At 37.5% G+C, this 13,378-nt stretch overlaps 1 protein-coding gene across 12 annotated transcripts in view; it reads right to left on the bottom strand.

Moving 5' to 3' along the window:
* LOC116230043 (uncharacterized) overlaps positions 1-13,378 on the bottom strand; it is a 108,931-nt gene that overhangs the window by 26,086 nt on the left and 69,467 nt on the right. For all 12 annotated transcript variants that reach the window (XR_016464051.1, XR_016464048.1, XR_016464053.1 and 9 more), the window contains one exon: positions 12,027-12,084. Coding sequence is in view for 6 of the 12 variants with exons in the window: in XM_090135142.1 (XP_089991268.1) it covers positions 12,064-12,084 (21 nt within the window). In the remaining 6 variants the exon portion in view is untranslated. The remainder of the gene's footprint in view (positions 1-12,026; positions 12,085-13,378) is intronic.

The following is a 13,378-nucleotide window of genomic DNA, read 5'->3' as shown; positions in this document are numbered from 1 at the left end:
AGCAAACAAGAACAAGCCCAAATGTAGCAGCTGTGGGTACGAAAACAAAAAAAAAAAAAAAAAAAGCTTGCTTTACCTTCAAAAGATCACAGGTATGCAGGTATCTCCAGTAAGATACTCTCACCTCCTCTACCAATCCTTAAATGAGATCAGGGAAGGGGTGGATCCTGGCTCCACCCCTTCCAGTCACTCAGGTACATTGCTTGCACCTGAGCTCCCCTCGGTTGGCCCTGCCTTGCCACCAGGTGCTCAATCACTGCTTCAGGCTGTGTCTCAGCATTTCTGCTACACTGAAAAACTGGCCACTGGAACATCTTTTGTGTGATTACTATACATTCCCCCAAAAAGGGAGTGGTGTGAAAAGAGGTATGATGAAGGTCGCCCAAATGGTTTGAGAGAAGGATGAGAATCAAAATAGCTTTAGCTTAAAAGCTTCCTAGATAATGGAAATAAAGACTGCAGAAAACTATACTCAGTCACAGTTTTTCACCTCACTAAAAATATGAGTGTAGTCACATTGGATTCATGATGAATACTCTGTAATACCACAAAAAAAAAAAAAAAAGTAAAACCACCTACCTTTATCCTATGGATAGAGCAAATGTATTGATAGGCATTTACTTTGAAAATATTTTACAGGGAGAGGAAATGTAAGGTTTTCGATGGGGCCTATTTTTTTAGAAATTTGCTTCTGTAAAAAGCTGTGTTTCAAGCAAAGGCAGAGGATGTTCTTTGACTATTTATCCCTGCTTTGTGGCTGGGGGAATGACAGCGCTCTCATGCATGCCACATAGGAAAAAAGAGGCCAGGCAGCAAGCAGGAGTCCTCATGTGAGAAAAGCCTTCCAAGGGAAAAGGGGGCTTACTGAGCTTTCCCATTCACTCTTAAGCTTGTGGAGGTGAGATTGCACCTTGGGACAGTAAAGACAGATGGATTTCTGTTCCCGCTGCATGATGAACAAGTTAAGATGGTGTGAGCAGCTCACAAGGGAAGAAACCCACATCTGCAGGGTTGACAGTGGCCTTATATGGAAGATTTTTGGCATACGGCCCCTTTTACTACAGGCACGGATGGGATTATGATGAGGACACACTAATGTTTGCTAACCACAACAGAGCTGCCCTGTTTGACGCCACACATACTGAAGAGACTGTAAAAATTCCTTGGGGGCTTTACGGAAAATAGATCTCTGTTTTAATTCTGCTCTGTGATTAGTTACTGCTTTTTATTTATTTATTTATTTATTGCACCCACAGATTTATCTGTTTTGTGCAGTATATACACCAATTTACTTTCTGTTAGCACAGCAATGCCTCAATGCCATGTGACAACACAGGGCTTTATGTACTAACGGTGCCTACAGAAAGGCTATTGAGAACTTACCGTGGCTCACATCATCAGATTCTTTCCTTCCTAGCATTAGATCCACCGAAACATCTGTAAGCCTGCCCCGCTAAATAAAAGTGCCTGACTTGTAGAAAAGAATGAAAGCAGCTCTTGTAGAGTCTGTGTTTATAGCATGTCATATGGTAGAGCTTGGTCAGAATGTTTTTGAAGTTAAATAGTGTTTAGAGAAGTTCCAAAACAAAAATCAATCCAAGAAAAAATTCCAAATAAAAGATTTCTGGTTTGTAAAATGTTGTCAGTCCTGCTTCCTTTGAGTAAGGTCACTCTACTAAAAATGGCTTCGTCTGCATAGCTTTAACTTAGGGGCTTGATTTAAGTTTCTTTTTCAGCTGAAATAATTCCACTCACATTGTGATGCTGTATTATTTCAGAACACTAAATCCTGCTTGGGAAGGATGCATGTTTGCCTTCAACTTGTGGATGTGCAAGAACATACACCCTCATCCATGTAGAAAAACTTCTCTACGTATATACATCTCCATCCAAGGAGACCAGCTGAGTATCAACAAGTGTGCCACAAGTCAGCAGAGGCTGTACAAGGCCAAACATTTTCAGACAGACTACTTTGAGAAGATTCTGCTCCTCAGCTCCACCACTAAGCTGAACTACATAACCGTATAGCAAGTTTTAGGAATCTGACTGGGAAGTGGATATTTCCTGATGGCAGATGTATAGCTCTCTTTCAATCGTTCTCCCATAAATTAATTCCCTTTTTGTTAGGTTGCATGTTATGTTAAGCAGTTCTTTAAGCTAGCTTCCCAAGCAGGCTTCTAACTAACCACTAAGTATAGCTCACAGCAGTTGTGTGCCAGTTCCCCAGCCAGACCACAGCTCATGTGGACTCCTCTCCTCTCCTCTAACAGGGCTCTTGGGTGTTTCCAATGGTCTGAAGAAGAGCTCCTTGTCGTGAATGTGACTGGTTCTACTTCACTTGAGTCTCATGACAGTGTTTTTAATGGTCAAGATCTCAATTTTACTTAAGATACTAAAAAAAATTTCTATCTTCTGTGATTGCAGAAAAAAATTGAAAAAGTGGAGCCCCTCCAAACTGCAGAATCCAGGAGTCAAATAAAATACTTTCCACCACCTTATTTTTAAGGTCCTTATAGTTTATACAAAAAAGCTTTCCTTCTTTAGTACCATTTTCTGTGTGTTTTTGTTTTTTTTCCAAGAGAAAATGGAGGTAAGGGAATTAAATCACACTGTTTTACTTATTTTTTCTTCTTTGAGGCTGACAATGGGCATTTGCCAGCCTTTTGACTATAACTAAAATCAAGGTTATTCCAATTTCATTAGAAGTGAAGTATTTCAAAAGGAGTGCAAGAAGCTTTGCTTTTCCCTCTTATAAGCCCTACATTCTGAAGTCTGATGCTGGACAATACAGGATGTGCATTTCTTGTTTATCTGTTAGCTACTTGCTTGCATAATTTCAGATGATATGAGTAATTGTTTTTTTCCTGCTTTCTTTTCTGTCTTTCTTGCATCAGTGGAAATAAATATCAAAAGTATGGGAACACTGGAGCGAGTGGAAAGAGTGAAAACAGCAGTTTTCTTGAAATAAATTTTTATGCTACAGGGGTTAGAAGCAAATGAAGCTAAACAATGATAAAAGAGAGTGCTTTTATATGTACATTTTTTCTTATTCCATTCTTAGCTATCAAAGATCCAAAGTTACTAATTTTATGCAGAAGCAATTATTTTTCCAGTCTCTGGGCAGATGGATGAAGGATTAGGGTTCTAGTGCATGATTGGTTTCCCTCTATTATTATTATTATTAGTTCTAGTTTTAGTGCTGTCAGTATATTCAGTGCCTTTTAAAATTTGGCTTCTGTTGCTCAAGAAAGATTGCAACAGACTTATTTCTATTTTGTACACCCAAGGAAGTACTGTTTGTTACTAGCAGGAAGAGATGTGGAGCTCTTAGAAAGGAACTCATTGGTCTGTATTTAACCATACCATTTTGAAAAAACACATTTAAACAAGGAATCATTCACATAGTTTACTAAGGGAAAAAAAACTTGCAAATTAAATAAGACTTCAAATAAAACAAATCATCCTCAGAGATGCCAATGGGAATTGTTTCTTTGAGCTCACCCAAGAAAAATTACTTTCAAGTTATTTGAAATACCGGATTTTTGCCTTACAAGTTAGAGATACTGCTTTAGCAAAAACTCTTTTCTTTATCCTCTTCCTCTGCTTTTCCTTTTCCTCTTTTTTTTTTTTTTTTTTTTTTTGGGGGGGGGGGTGGGTTGGGGAGGGGGGTGGGAGAGGGGAACAATCTTTCAATTAAATTACAGATTTACTTTCTAAATAAAATAATTTCTTACAAGTGTAGCTAAGAAATTAGTTTATTTTCTGTAGGAAAATGGAATTAATGAGCTTACAACTCATATTCAGTAAACAAGATTTTTTTTTTTTACAAAGAAATAGCTTTAAAAAATGGTAGCTTTAAGAATTATTCCTGATAATCAATTGCAAATCGTAATGAAAACTCTGCTAGTGCAGATATTTATGAAGATGGCATACAGGCTCTTGTTCATTGCTGGCAAAAATGCACAGCTAATGGTGGTGAGTGTGCTAAAGAATAGTATTTTGTAGCTGAGAATTTGCTCTATCAAATAGCATTATTGTTATGTCCTTTTTCTTTTTTTTGTTCTTCTCTCATTCTCTTATGTTTTTGGGGTTCTTTTTTGGAAAAAAAATTTCATTTGAAAATCTCTTCATTTTTAATTCTGTCAGTTAAAAAAGCATCACTTGGAGATTTAACCTTTTTGGATTACAGGAACTTTTTATCTAACTTTGTTAGACATGAAATGAAATTTTCCAGACTATTTGGTTCCTACAATTGTTAGAGCAGCCCAAAATAGCTTTTCTGCTTCAATTTTTTATAAAGTAGTCAACAAATTTGTTCTCCCTTTTCCAGCATTCCTTTTTATCTGAAAAGTCTGCCTTTGACTTGATGATATTTAGTAGTGCTAATAATTTAAACTTTCTGGATCTCTTTCAGCTACTCCAGATTTTGGGAAAACATTTACACTATTAGAAATAAACTCCAGTTGACTCACCTCCTCCAACTTTAGAATCTGCACTGAAACAAACATTATACAGAAACATTATATTTTATTTACACTATCTTCTAGTACCACAAAGGCAGCAATGGGTACGGCTCTAAACAGCAGAGGAACAACCAAGTTTAGTGTTAACAACTTTTTCCCTTTGAAAACTAAGGCTGTAAGCAACAGTAAAGAATTTACATTATACTTCCTACAGATAACATTCTTATTTCACAAGCTGTTTGTGCCTGGCAAGATGCCCCACTCACCAGGCCATGAAATTCACAGACACTCATTTCTGCTACCACTGAGTAACTTGAATGTTGTAGTTTGGCTGAGAAGAGTGACTTTCCAGCTGGACAACAGTCTGTAGCACTTAACATTTACAGGAATATGCTACATAACAATGTTAAGAGACGAGGAAGCTACTGAAACTTTGGCTCAGTACCCACATCATACAGTAACTTGCTTCATTTGCCATAAACACTGTAGAAGAACAAGAACACACGAGGTAACTTGCCTGATAGTTCTGAGTTCTGAGTAGGAAACTACCCAGGATGGAAATGGGTATTACACCCTTGCCTTCTCACACAGCAGTGTGTTTGCTTATCACCCACAGCAGAGGTACCGCTTGGCATCCTAAACTGATACTCAGCGATCTTCACCAGTTCATTATTCAAATACTTCCCAGCCTCTTTAGAAACCCCTTTGCAGACACATTTTCATCTTTGGCATGAGATGCAGATCTTTTATTTGATGCAACACTCAATACAACTCGATGTAGCCTGCAGTACTGCTTATTCTCTTTCTCCTGTCCTATGATTTGTGACATGTCTTGATCACTTTCCAGTTTTGTCACAGGTTTCCTTTGTGCCAAGTTAATTATTCTGTATAAATAAGTTACTGATTTTATGTTCTTTGCATGTGCAAAGCAGCCAGTTCTCAGCCCTTTCTCTCTATTTTCTATATTCGTGGGACTGCTGCTGCTTTCCAGTTCCAGTTCCAGGAGGGCACCTCAATCTCAGAAATTCTTCTTTTCACCAAAAAACAATGGGGCACCAACTCTTACTGTGATCCCTACCCTCTGCAGCCAGGACATGCCTCAACTATACTGGAAAGAACTCTGTGTACATCTCCTTGCAGTCCTCCCTTGCCCTGGTGTGTTAGAGAATAGCTGGTGGTAAGACTGAACAATGGTTAGCAGTGGTGACACAATTACTGTGACGTTAGAGGCCATATTAAAATTACTGATCCATTGTTTTCATCATGTTTCTTTAGCATCCAGTGAAAAAAGTGCTCTGTGTCCTTCAACTCAGGTCTCAATATTTTAATCCATTCTCATTTGTCTGTCATATTTTCTTCAGTTTCTTCCTCAAAATACATTTTGTAACACTCCCTTCAAACCACAGAAGCAGTCAAGAAGGGCCAGAGAGAAGGAACTTGCCTCACCTCTGCAATCAAGCCCCAGAAAAAGTCAGAGAAATCACAGTGTTGAGTGAACAGACTGTTATCTCCAAACCCTCAGTGCACCTGTTTGTGCTTTGTTGCTTGGGTACTTTTTTCATCTAGAATATGCAACCTAACTCAGGTTATTTGGTGTGGGAGTCTCATGTAACGCGATTTTGTGTGATTCTGTACAGCCGCTGGCCAGCTGAGAGGGACCTATAAAGAAGTCTCTGATCTTTTATGGAGGCCTAGGCATATCTCTTCTGGAAATCAGACTCCTCTAAGAATTCATCTTTTCCAGACTCTGTCACTCTGGCAAGCTCCTGGGCAGGTTGTGGAGAAGTTTTTAAAATGCAATTAACACAAATAACTTCCGGGATTGTCCTGGATATAAACAATTTCACTAACAGTTTCCAAAGCACAGCCTCTGCCTTTTTCTGTAAGATCATTGTGAGAACTCCTCAGAAATCTTATTCTCAATTTCTTTACTAGTTTGTTTTTTTTTTTTTCAAATCTCTGCAAAACTGGAGAGTCTTGAGGAGAACAAGTCAAAAACTAGGCTACATAATCACAAGAGATGAAAAGGAATTCTGGAAATGACCCTATTCACATATCTGATCATCTGCAATAACACACGAAGTACTGAGAAGAAAACCAACTGTTGGCTGAATGTTTAACAACAAAGAGAACAAACTAATTAGTTTGAAAAGAGTAAAAACCAAGAAGAAGAAAAAAAAGGAAAAAAAGAAAAAAAAGGGAAGTAAAGCTAAAACAATCTCTATTCAAAATTTTATTCCATAACAAGTCTCAAAGGAGCCTTTGGGACTGTGGTTCCCATATTTCAGTCTGCCATGTGTTCCATGAAAAATTTAGATCTGAAGACTCATGGAGTTCTCGATTGTTCTTAGCACATTGGCTTTTGTTCTTGCTTCTATGCTTTACCCAACACCTCAGCAGTATGATCATTCCCTTAGGACTTGGAAAACCTGTTGGCTTTTTTTTTTTCCCTCCCTTTGTCTAACAGAATTCTGGCTTAGAAATCTCTCTCCAAAAAATTTCTGGAGGGTATCTTGGGAAATCTTGGGATTATAGGGGCTTCCAAGTACTTCTCTGGAAACTGTTTCATTTTGAGTGGAGTAATTAAATACTTGTTAAGCCATTGGCCTTCAGGTTAGGGAACTTGCCTGGAAGGGGACAGATGAATATTTCAGACTGTTGTGATTAACAGTTCACTATTTTAAGCTAAGCCAAGTAGGGAATAAATCTCTAGCATTCTCCTTCCAAGTAAAGCTTACTTTAAAGTCTCATTCACACACTGCTTTGCTTGGTCTTTCTCCTTTACATGCCACTCCTAGCTAGTCTAGAGTTATGAAGACAGTTTTAAAGAAAGCTGGAATTTCATGGTCAACATTTCCTGTTGCTGGCATTGAAGGCTCTCCAGGCACTGTCATCCTTTGCAAAAGAGATTCTAACGTGCCCAACATAACAAGTCTCGTGAATAAGAGTATCTATAAACAATCTTCTGTGTATATCACCTCTAACTGATTAAATTTCTTACGGTTTACCAAATTTCTATTCAGGTAAAAATGAAAACGCTCTCTGCCAATTTCAACAAGCTATGGCAAGCATTTTGCTGCTAGCAATATACATATATGGGTTGGAGGCTGTTAGATATCTTGTGCAGGATCTCATCTTATCTAAAGCACAAAAGTTAAAGTTCGGCTTTTCCTCCTTTCAAGACATGTCAATCACATTGTTTAAGGCAATTCAACCTCAGTATGTAGAAAATTCATTAACATTCTTTGTACATTCTTTCCTGAAGTTTCCCAATTACTGAAGAAGTGTCAAAGCTACCATCTTTAGAAGATTTTTTCCAAGGGCAAAGAATTCTGATGGATTTTCTTCTAGCAATACTACAAATAGGCTTCTCCCTTTTTGATTATTTTCTTTTTTTCACAAAGTCAGGGAACAAATTGAGAGAACAAGAAAAAGCAATTAAAGATTGTTTTCAGACTTCTTTATTCCTACAGATCTGGTAGGTTTTGAGATGGTGGATCCATCCTACATCCTTATTTTTTGTATGTTGTTATGTTGCAGTAGCTACCACTGCTATTATTAACACTTTTTTTTTAGTGGCAGTTGTTATAATACGTAAAATCACCCAATGCTACATTCCCTAACTATATTCCAAAAGATACGCTGGCTTCAAGAAATGTGAACAACTCTCTTCCTTTATAAATTGTGATTATGGATAAAGCAAAGGGACCTATGTGTTTGCACATAGGTTAGTTAAAAATTTTGCCCGCCTGATCCTAAAATGTCCCTGCAGAGCTGTTTTGAACTTCCCGGAAAAACAGAGAGGATATGAGATTGAATTACATCTATGATGCCATGAAGCTGAGAAATAGAGAACTTTGACTGAGAATGAAAGTGATGACTCACAACAGATTCCACCTTGTTGTCTGTGTTACTCTGTTTTTTGTTGTTGTTTTTTTTTTTTTAAACACATTTAAATTTGCTATGAAAGCAAAATAAATAATCTTTAATTGGTGCTCTTACTTTGAAAAACAAGAAGCCCAATTACTTTCTAATGTATCTTTGAAATAGAGAAACAAAGTTCCAAAAAAGCAGGTCTGAGGCTTCTATTCATAGACAAATCCTTCATTTTCTTCTTTATGAACTCTTCAGTGATTCTCCCAGCTCTTACTGCCTAATAGTGGGCAATCAGTGCTTTACAGAAATGAGGTCCTGTGAATTGCCAGCAGCTAAAGGCTGATTGTCAGAGAAGGGGATGATCTTCATTTTACCTAGCAAGCAGGCAACAACTCTTAGCTGGAGTACTAGCATTTCAAAACCTTATCTGGTTTATTAATAAAAGTGTGACTGATATAAGCCACAAATGCTGTGGAGGTTTCACAACAAAAGGACATTCGTTCTTTCTAAATAGGAAAGTGTCACTACAGACTCAAAACAAGAAAAACATACCAAAAGAAGTATTGCCTTTGTTAGCAAGGCTGTAACAATTCCTCCTTGCCTCTTGTTATGCTCAATTGTGTTTAGAAGCTGACTGAAATGGTACAGCAAAGAACTTTTTGAATGCACTGAGCTAAACATTTTCAAAGCAAGGCATCACACACACATACACACACACACACAAAACAATCCAAAAAAACAAAACAAAACATATGGATATTTGGCCACATCACTTTCTCTCATATAGTGTTAAAGTGAACACTGAATCTTGGAACAAACCCAGTCAGCTGAGGGCAAAGGTTTTCATGGCAATATGCTAGTAACCCATCTGTTCCTTTTTTTAAACATTGGTACATTTCTGTCTGCAAGCTGACCCATTCCTTAAGCGTATAGACACATCACTTAAGGATTTAATAGTCAGAGACACTGAGAAACTGTCCAGATCTCTCTTTGACAGTTCAAGAGACAACTCCAAGAGGCTGAAATACTACTGGGATTTGAAATAGCACATGCAAAGAGTCTCAATTTCTTCAGCTAGTTAAAGTGGTTTGTTTCTACAGTTTCATATGCATTAAAAATAAATGTATAGCAAGTAATATTTTAAAGTAACTTTCTGTTATACTGCTGGCATCATCTCCAAAACAGTCGTATGTCTTAATGACATTCCATTTACTTAACTGCTTTTCTCATTAAAAACACAGCCCTGGTGGTACTGATTGCTCAACATTCGACTAGATCACACAGAGCAGCCTGGTCTGAAGAGGCAGGCAAAAAACTCAGGGCAGATCAACAACCACAGGGAAGGGAAGTTCCCAGCTAAGAGTTTAACAGGTTGAGGAACAATGTGCATTGCCTGATGCATTTAATAGCCAGGAAGTTACTCATCACTGTTTGTGATTCTTGCTGAAAATACTAAAATAATTTCCAGTACTTCATCCAAGTATCTTTCAGCTGACAGTGGATCCAACACTATTAAAAAGGCTATGCACAGTTCTACACATAGAGTTTCTGCAAATGAAATTAAACACAGAAGTTGATGAGGTATCTTCCGTTTCATTTTGCTTAGCTGGAGAGTACATTAAAGCAGTGCCTTGAAAAGGATGGTTACAACATAGTCCAGAACTGCACTACGCAGTTTAAGACAACAAGTCCTTGTTTTTTCCTCTCTTTGTAAATCAGATACAACTGAGGCTTTATACTCTGAGGAATATTTATTATTTCCTATCTTGGTAGGAAAACATAATGCAAAGTTCTCTTATACTCCCAGGATGAAAAAGTTATTTTCATTCAAACTCTCTCATCACATCACCCTGCAGCTAAAATCTGTTTTTTGTCTTTGCAGTGAAAATCAGTATCCCCAGATGGTGAAGAGCTGTTCAGGGTGTCCTTCCTCACCTGCACAGAAGGATAGTGAGAGTGCAATGGTCTTATGAAGCTCTCTGAGGGCCTGGTGAAGAGATTCCATCTGCACCAGCCTCTGGAGGAGGGCCCTTAAGGAACACAACGTAGACCCAGCAAAAATCTTCCAGGAATATCTGCCAGGCAGAAATGTTCCTCCAGGACATGCATGCAAGGTCTTATTTGTGAAAGGTTCCAGGTGCTCTTACTTTTCACCTGTTTGCCCTGAGGCTTGGGGGCTGGAGAAAAGATGCCATTAGCACCCAGGAGCCCTACAATTATGTCAAAATAGCACCCTGACTCTCTGTCTGTGCTGCATTTTGCAAGATGTGTATCCCAAAGATGGGAAATTCTGCAGAATGTTTCTAACCACAAAGCACAAACTGTATGTCCCCTCTCTTGTGTTCCTTCTTCAAGAGGCTCGGCTGTGTTGCACAAGACCAGATGTTACATGATACAAAATCATGACTTCACGTACTCTCTGAAATCTGTGATGCCGATATTAGAAAATTCAAGGAGCTAATGAGGAAATAAATACTACTGCTTAATGCCTCATTTTTGTACTTCTTTTTGTACATGGATCACTCTTAGTGCAAAGATCAAAATTAAAATTTGTCTCAACAGATTCCTGTTTGGTCTTAGCAATCTGCAGATCAGGAAGACATGAATAACATGCTGCGATTGGACAAGTATAATGGAAGCATTTCACTGACATACCTGGTGATGCCTGACAATGCCAGCTTTCAGATGAGGCCCTCAGCTCTTTATCTGAGCTCTAATGTTTTGTACATAAATGATCACATGGCAGTTTTGAAAAGCGCACAGAGACAACCCCAGGTTTGTAAGTAGCATTCACTTTCTTAACACATAATATAATATGCAGGGTTGTTGCTGACTGAAGCTTGGCTGTTAATGTTTTCCTGCACAGCCACTGTACTTACAGGCACCTAATTCATCTGAAAGCAGTTTTTAGGATTCTGAGAGAGATGTTAAATAAAACTAGATTACATTTTTCCATTCTGTCTCACATGCAAATCTCTATAAATATAAACCAATTCTGTGTATGCAGTTTGAAAATAAGCTTTGCTAGTGAGTACTTTTAGAGGGTTTTTCACATCCTTTCTTAGAGGCAGTATCATTTCTCCCTTCAACATGAAGAACATACTGGAAGAGACTGGAAAATCTGCTAAAATTACAGCTGTATCTCAACAGGTAACTCAACTCACAGGTACACCTCTGCTGCAGCACTTTCCCGAACACATATCTGTAGTGCAAAAGTCATTTTGGTACTAGAACTTTCCATGTCCTCATTGGTTATCAACAGAATCAGATGTTATTTATTCATGCAGTAGTTAACAAGCAGGGGTTTAATTACCCTAGAGCTGTAGGCTGTTCCCTGCAAAATGCTTGTTAGGACTTAATTATTTTTTGAAGAATAAAAAGATCTTGACAAGAAGATAAGTATGAGCTCAGGGAACCAGAGGTCCTGGTCCAAGTCATTTTCCTCTGCTGATTATGGATTTGGTGAAAACCAAAGTTTAATTTTGGTGAATTAAAATTTCTGACAGAGCCAGACTCTTTGAATGCTAAGTCAAATAAAGAGGTGCATGTGCTGAGCTGATCATTTTCTGGAAAAATTAATATAAATTAATGAGACCACCAAATGTCTGTGTAAACCTTCAGTAATATACAGAAAGGGATATGAGATATGAGCATTTTGAGAACAAGATGTATTTTCCATTTACTCACCGCTTATCCAAGGGGCCACTTTTCTTTGTCATCTTGTCTAGTGAGACTGTTCTTTCTTCTGAAAAAAAAAAAAAAAAAAAAGGTAAATAATGGAAATCACATATATATGTGTAATGTACAAAATGGTCATTAACTACATATCTAACTTGAGCAAAAATTTGGTGGTCAGTTGACTACTACTTTTTTTTTTTTAAGTTGTGCACAATGCTTTACAGAAGTAAAAATGAAAACCGAACCAAACCCAAACTAATAACCACGAAGATAAACATTCTTTACTGACACACAACATCATAAAACTTGACTTTTCAGGTGAGAATATATTAGGCTTTGGAGTTTCATTGCTCAATAAATATTTGTTTCCAAAAATTGCAAGAGAGAGAGCTGGCAGAAGATAATGCCAAATGCACATGAGTCTGTCTCAGACTATTTTTGGTAGCCACACCAAGTTTTGGAATTAAAAAAAAAAAAAAAGAGAAACAAGCAATATGTTCTTAGATATAATTTCTGATCTGTGTAGAAAAGTGCAAAAAATACCTAAGAAGTTACTTACAAGTGCTGTGAACTTTTTAATGTTATGACTTGCTATGCAAGAAATTTTCAAAGTAACAAAATTCTTAAAGAGATCAAAAAAGAACAAAGAGATTCTGTAGAAACAATGGAGCAAATATATCTCAAGGATAACCCCACTGAGATCAGTGGAATTGCACTAGGGATATACTTGGCCCAGTGACTCCAGAAATGATGTTAATAAGGAGCCTTAACACTACTGCTAGAGAAATCTCTATTTAAATCATGCTGTGGCAGTTCATGTGAAAAAGTAAATGGGGCCTTCACACGAACTGCACAGCATGTGAGTGTGAATCAACAGGCTATAATAAATTGGTTTGGTTTCCTTCTCCCAGACTTAAGTAAATGTATTATATTGTTGCATTTGAGATGTTATAATGAAGGTTATGTCATTATTCCATTATGTACAAAAAAGCCTGATTGTGTCCCCCCTTCCCCCTCCTCCCCCCCAAAAAAAAGGTCTGACAATGAAAAATAGCTTTGAGAAAAAAAAGAGAATCTCTAGATCAAAATTAATGAGTGATAAATCCCCGTTAAAAATCCTCTGTTTGACTAAGACTTGATCTGGTAGGCATCAATAAGCTCAGGATGAGGAAATATTTTGTAAAATAAAGGCCACATTTTTTTTCTTTTTCAATGGAAAACAAACTGAATGGGTTTCTAAAAAATTCTGGTTTCTTATAGAAAGAGAATGATTTAAGCAGTGTGAAGGAGTGCAGTATCTGGCATCTATGATATGGTATATCTTTTAGAACTGTGAAAAAAAATAAAAACAAAAAGACAGA

Source organism: Phasianus colchicus, chromosome 2 (assembly GCF_987193195.1).
Source record: "Phasianus colchicus chromosome 2, bPhaCol1.hap1.1, whole genome shotgun sequence".
NCBI lineage: Eukaryota > Metazoa > Chordata > Aves > Galliformes > Phasianidae > Phasianus > Phasianus colchicus.
Note: the sequence above shows the minus strand (reverse complement) of the source record. Positions and strands in the feature narration are given on the sequence as shown.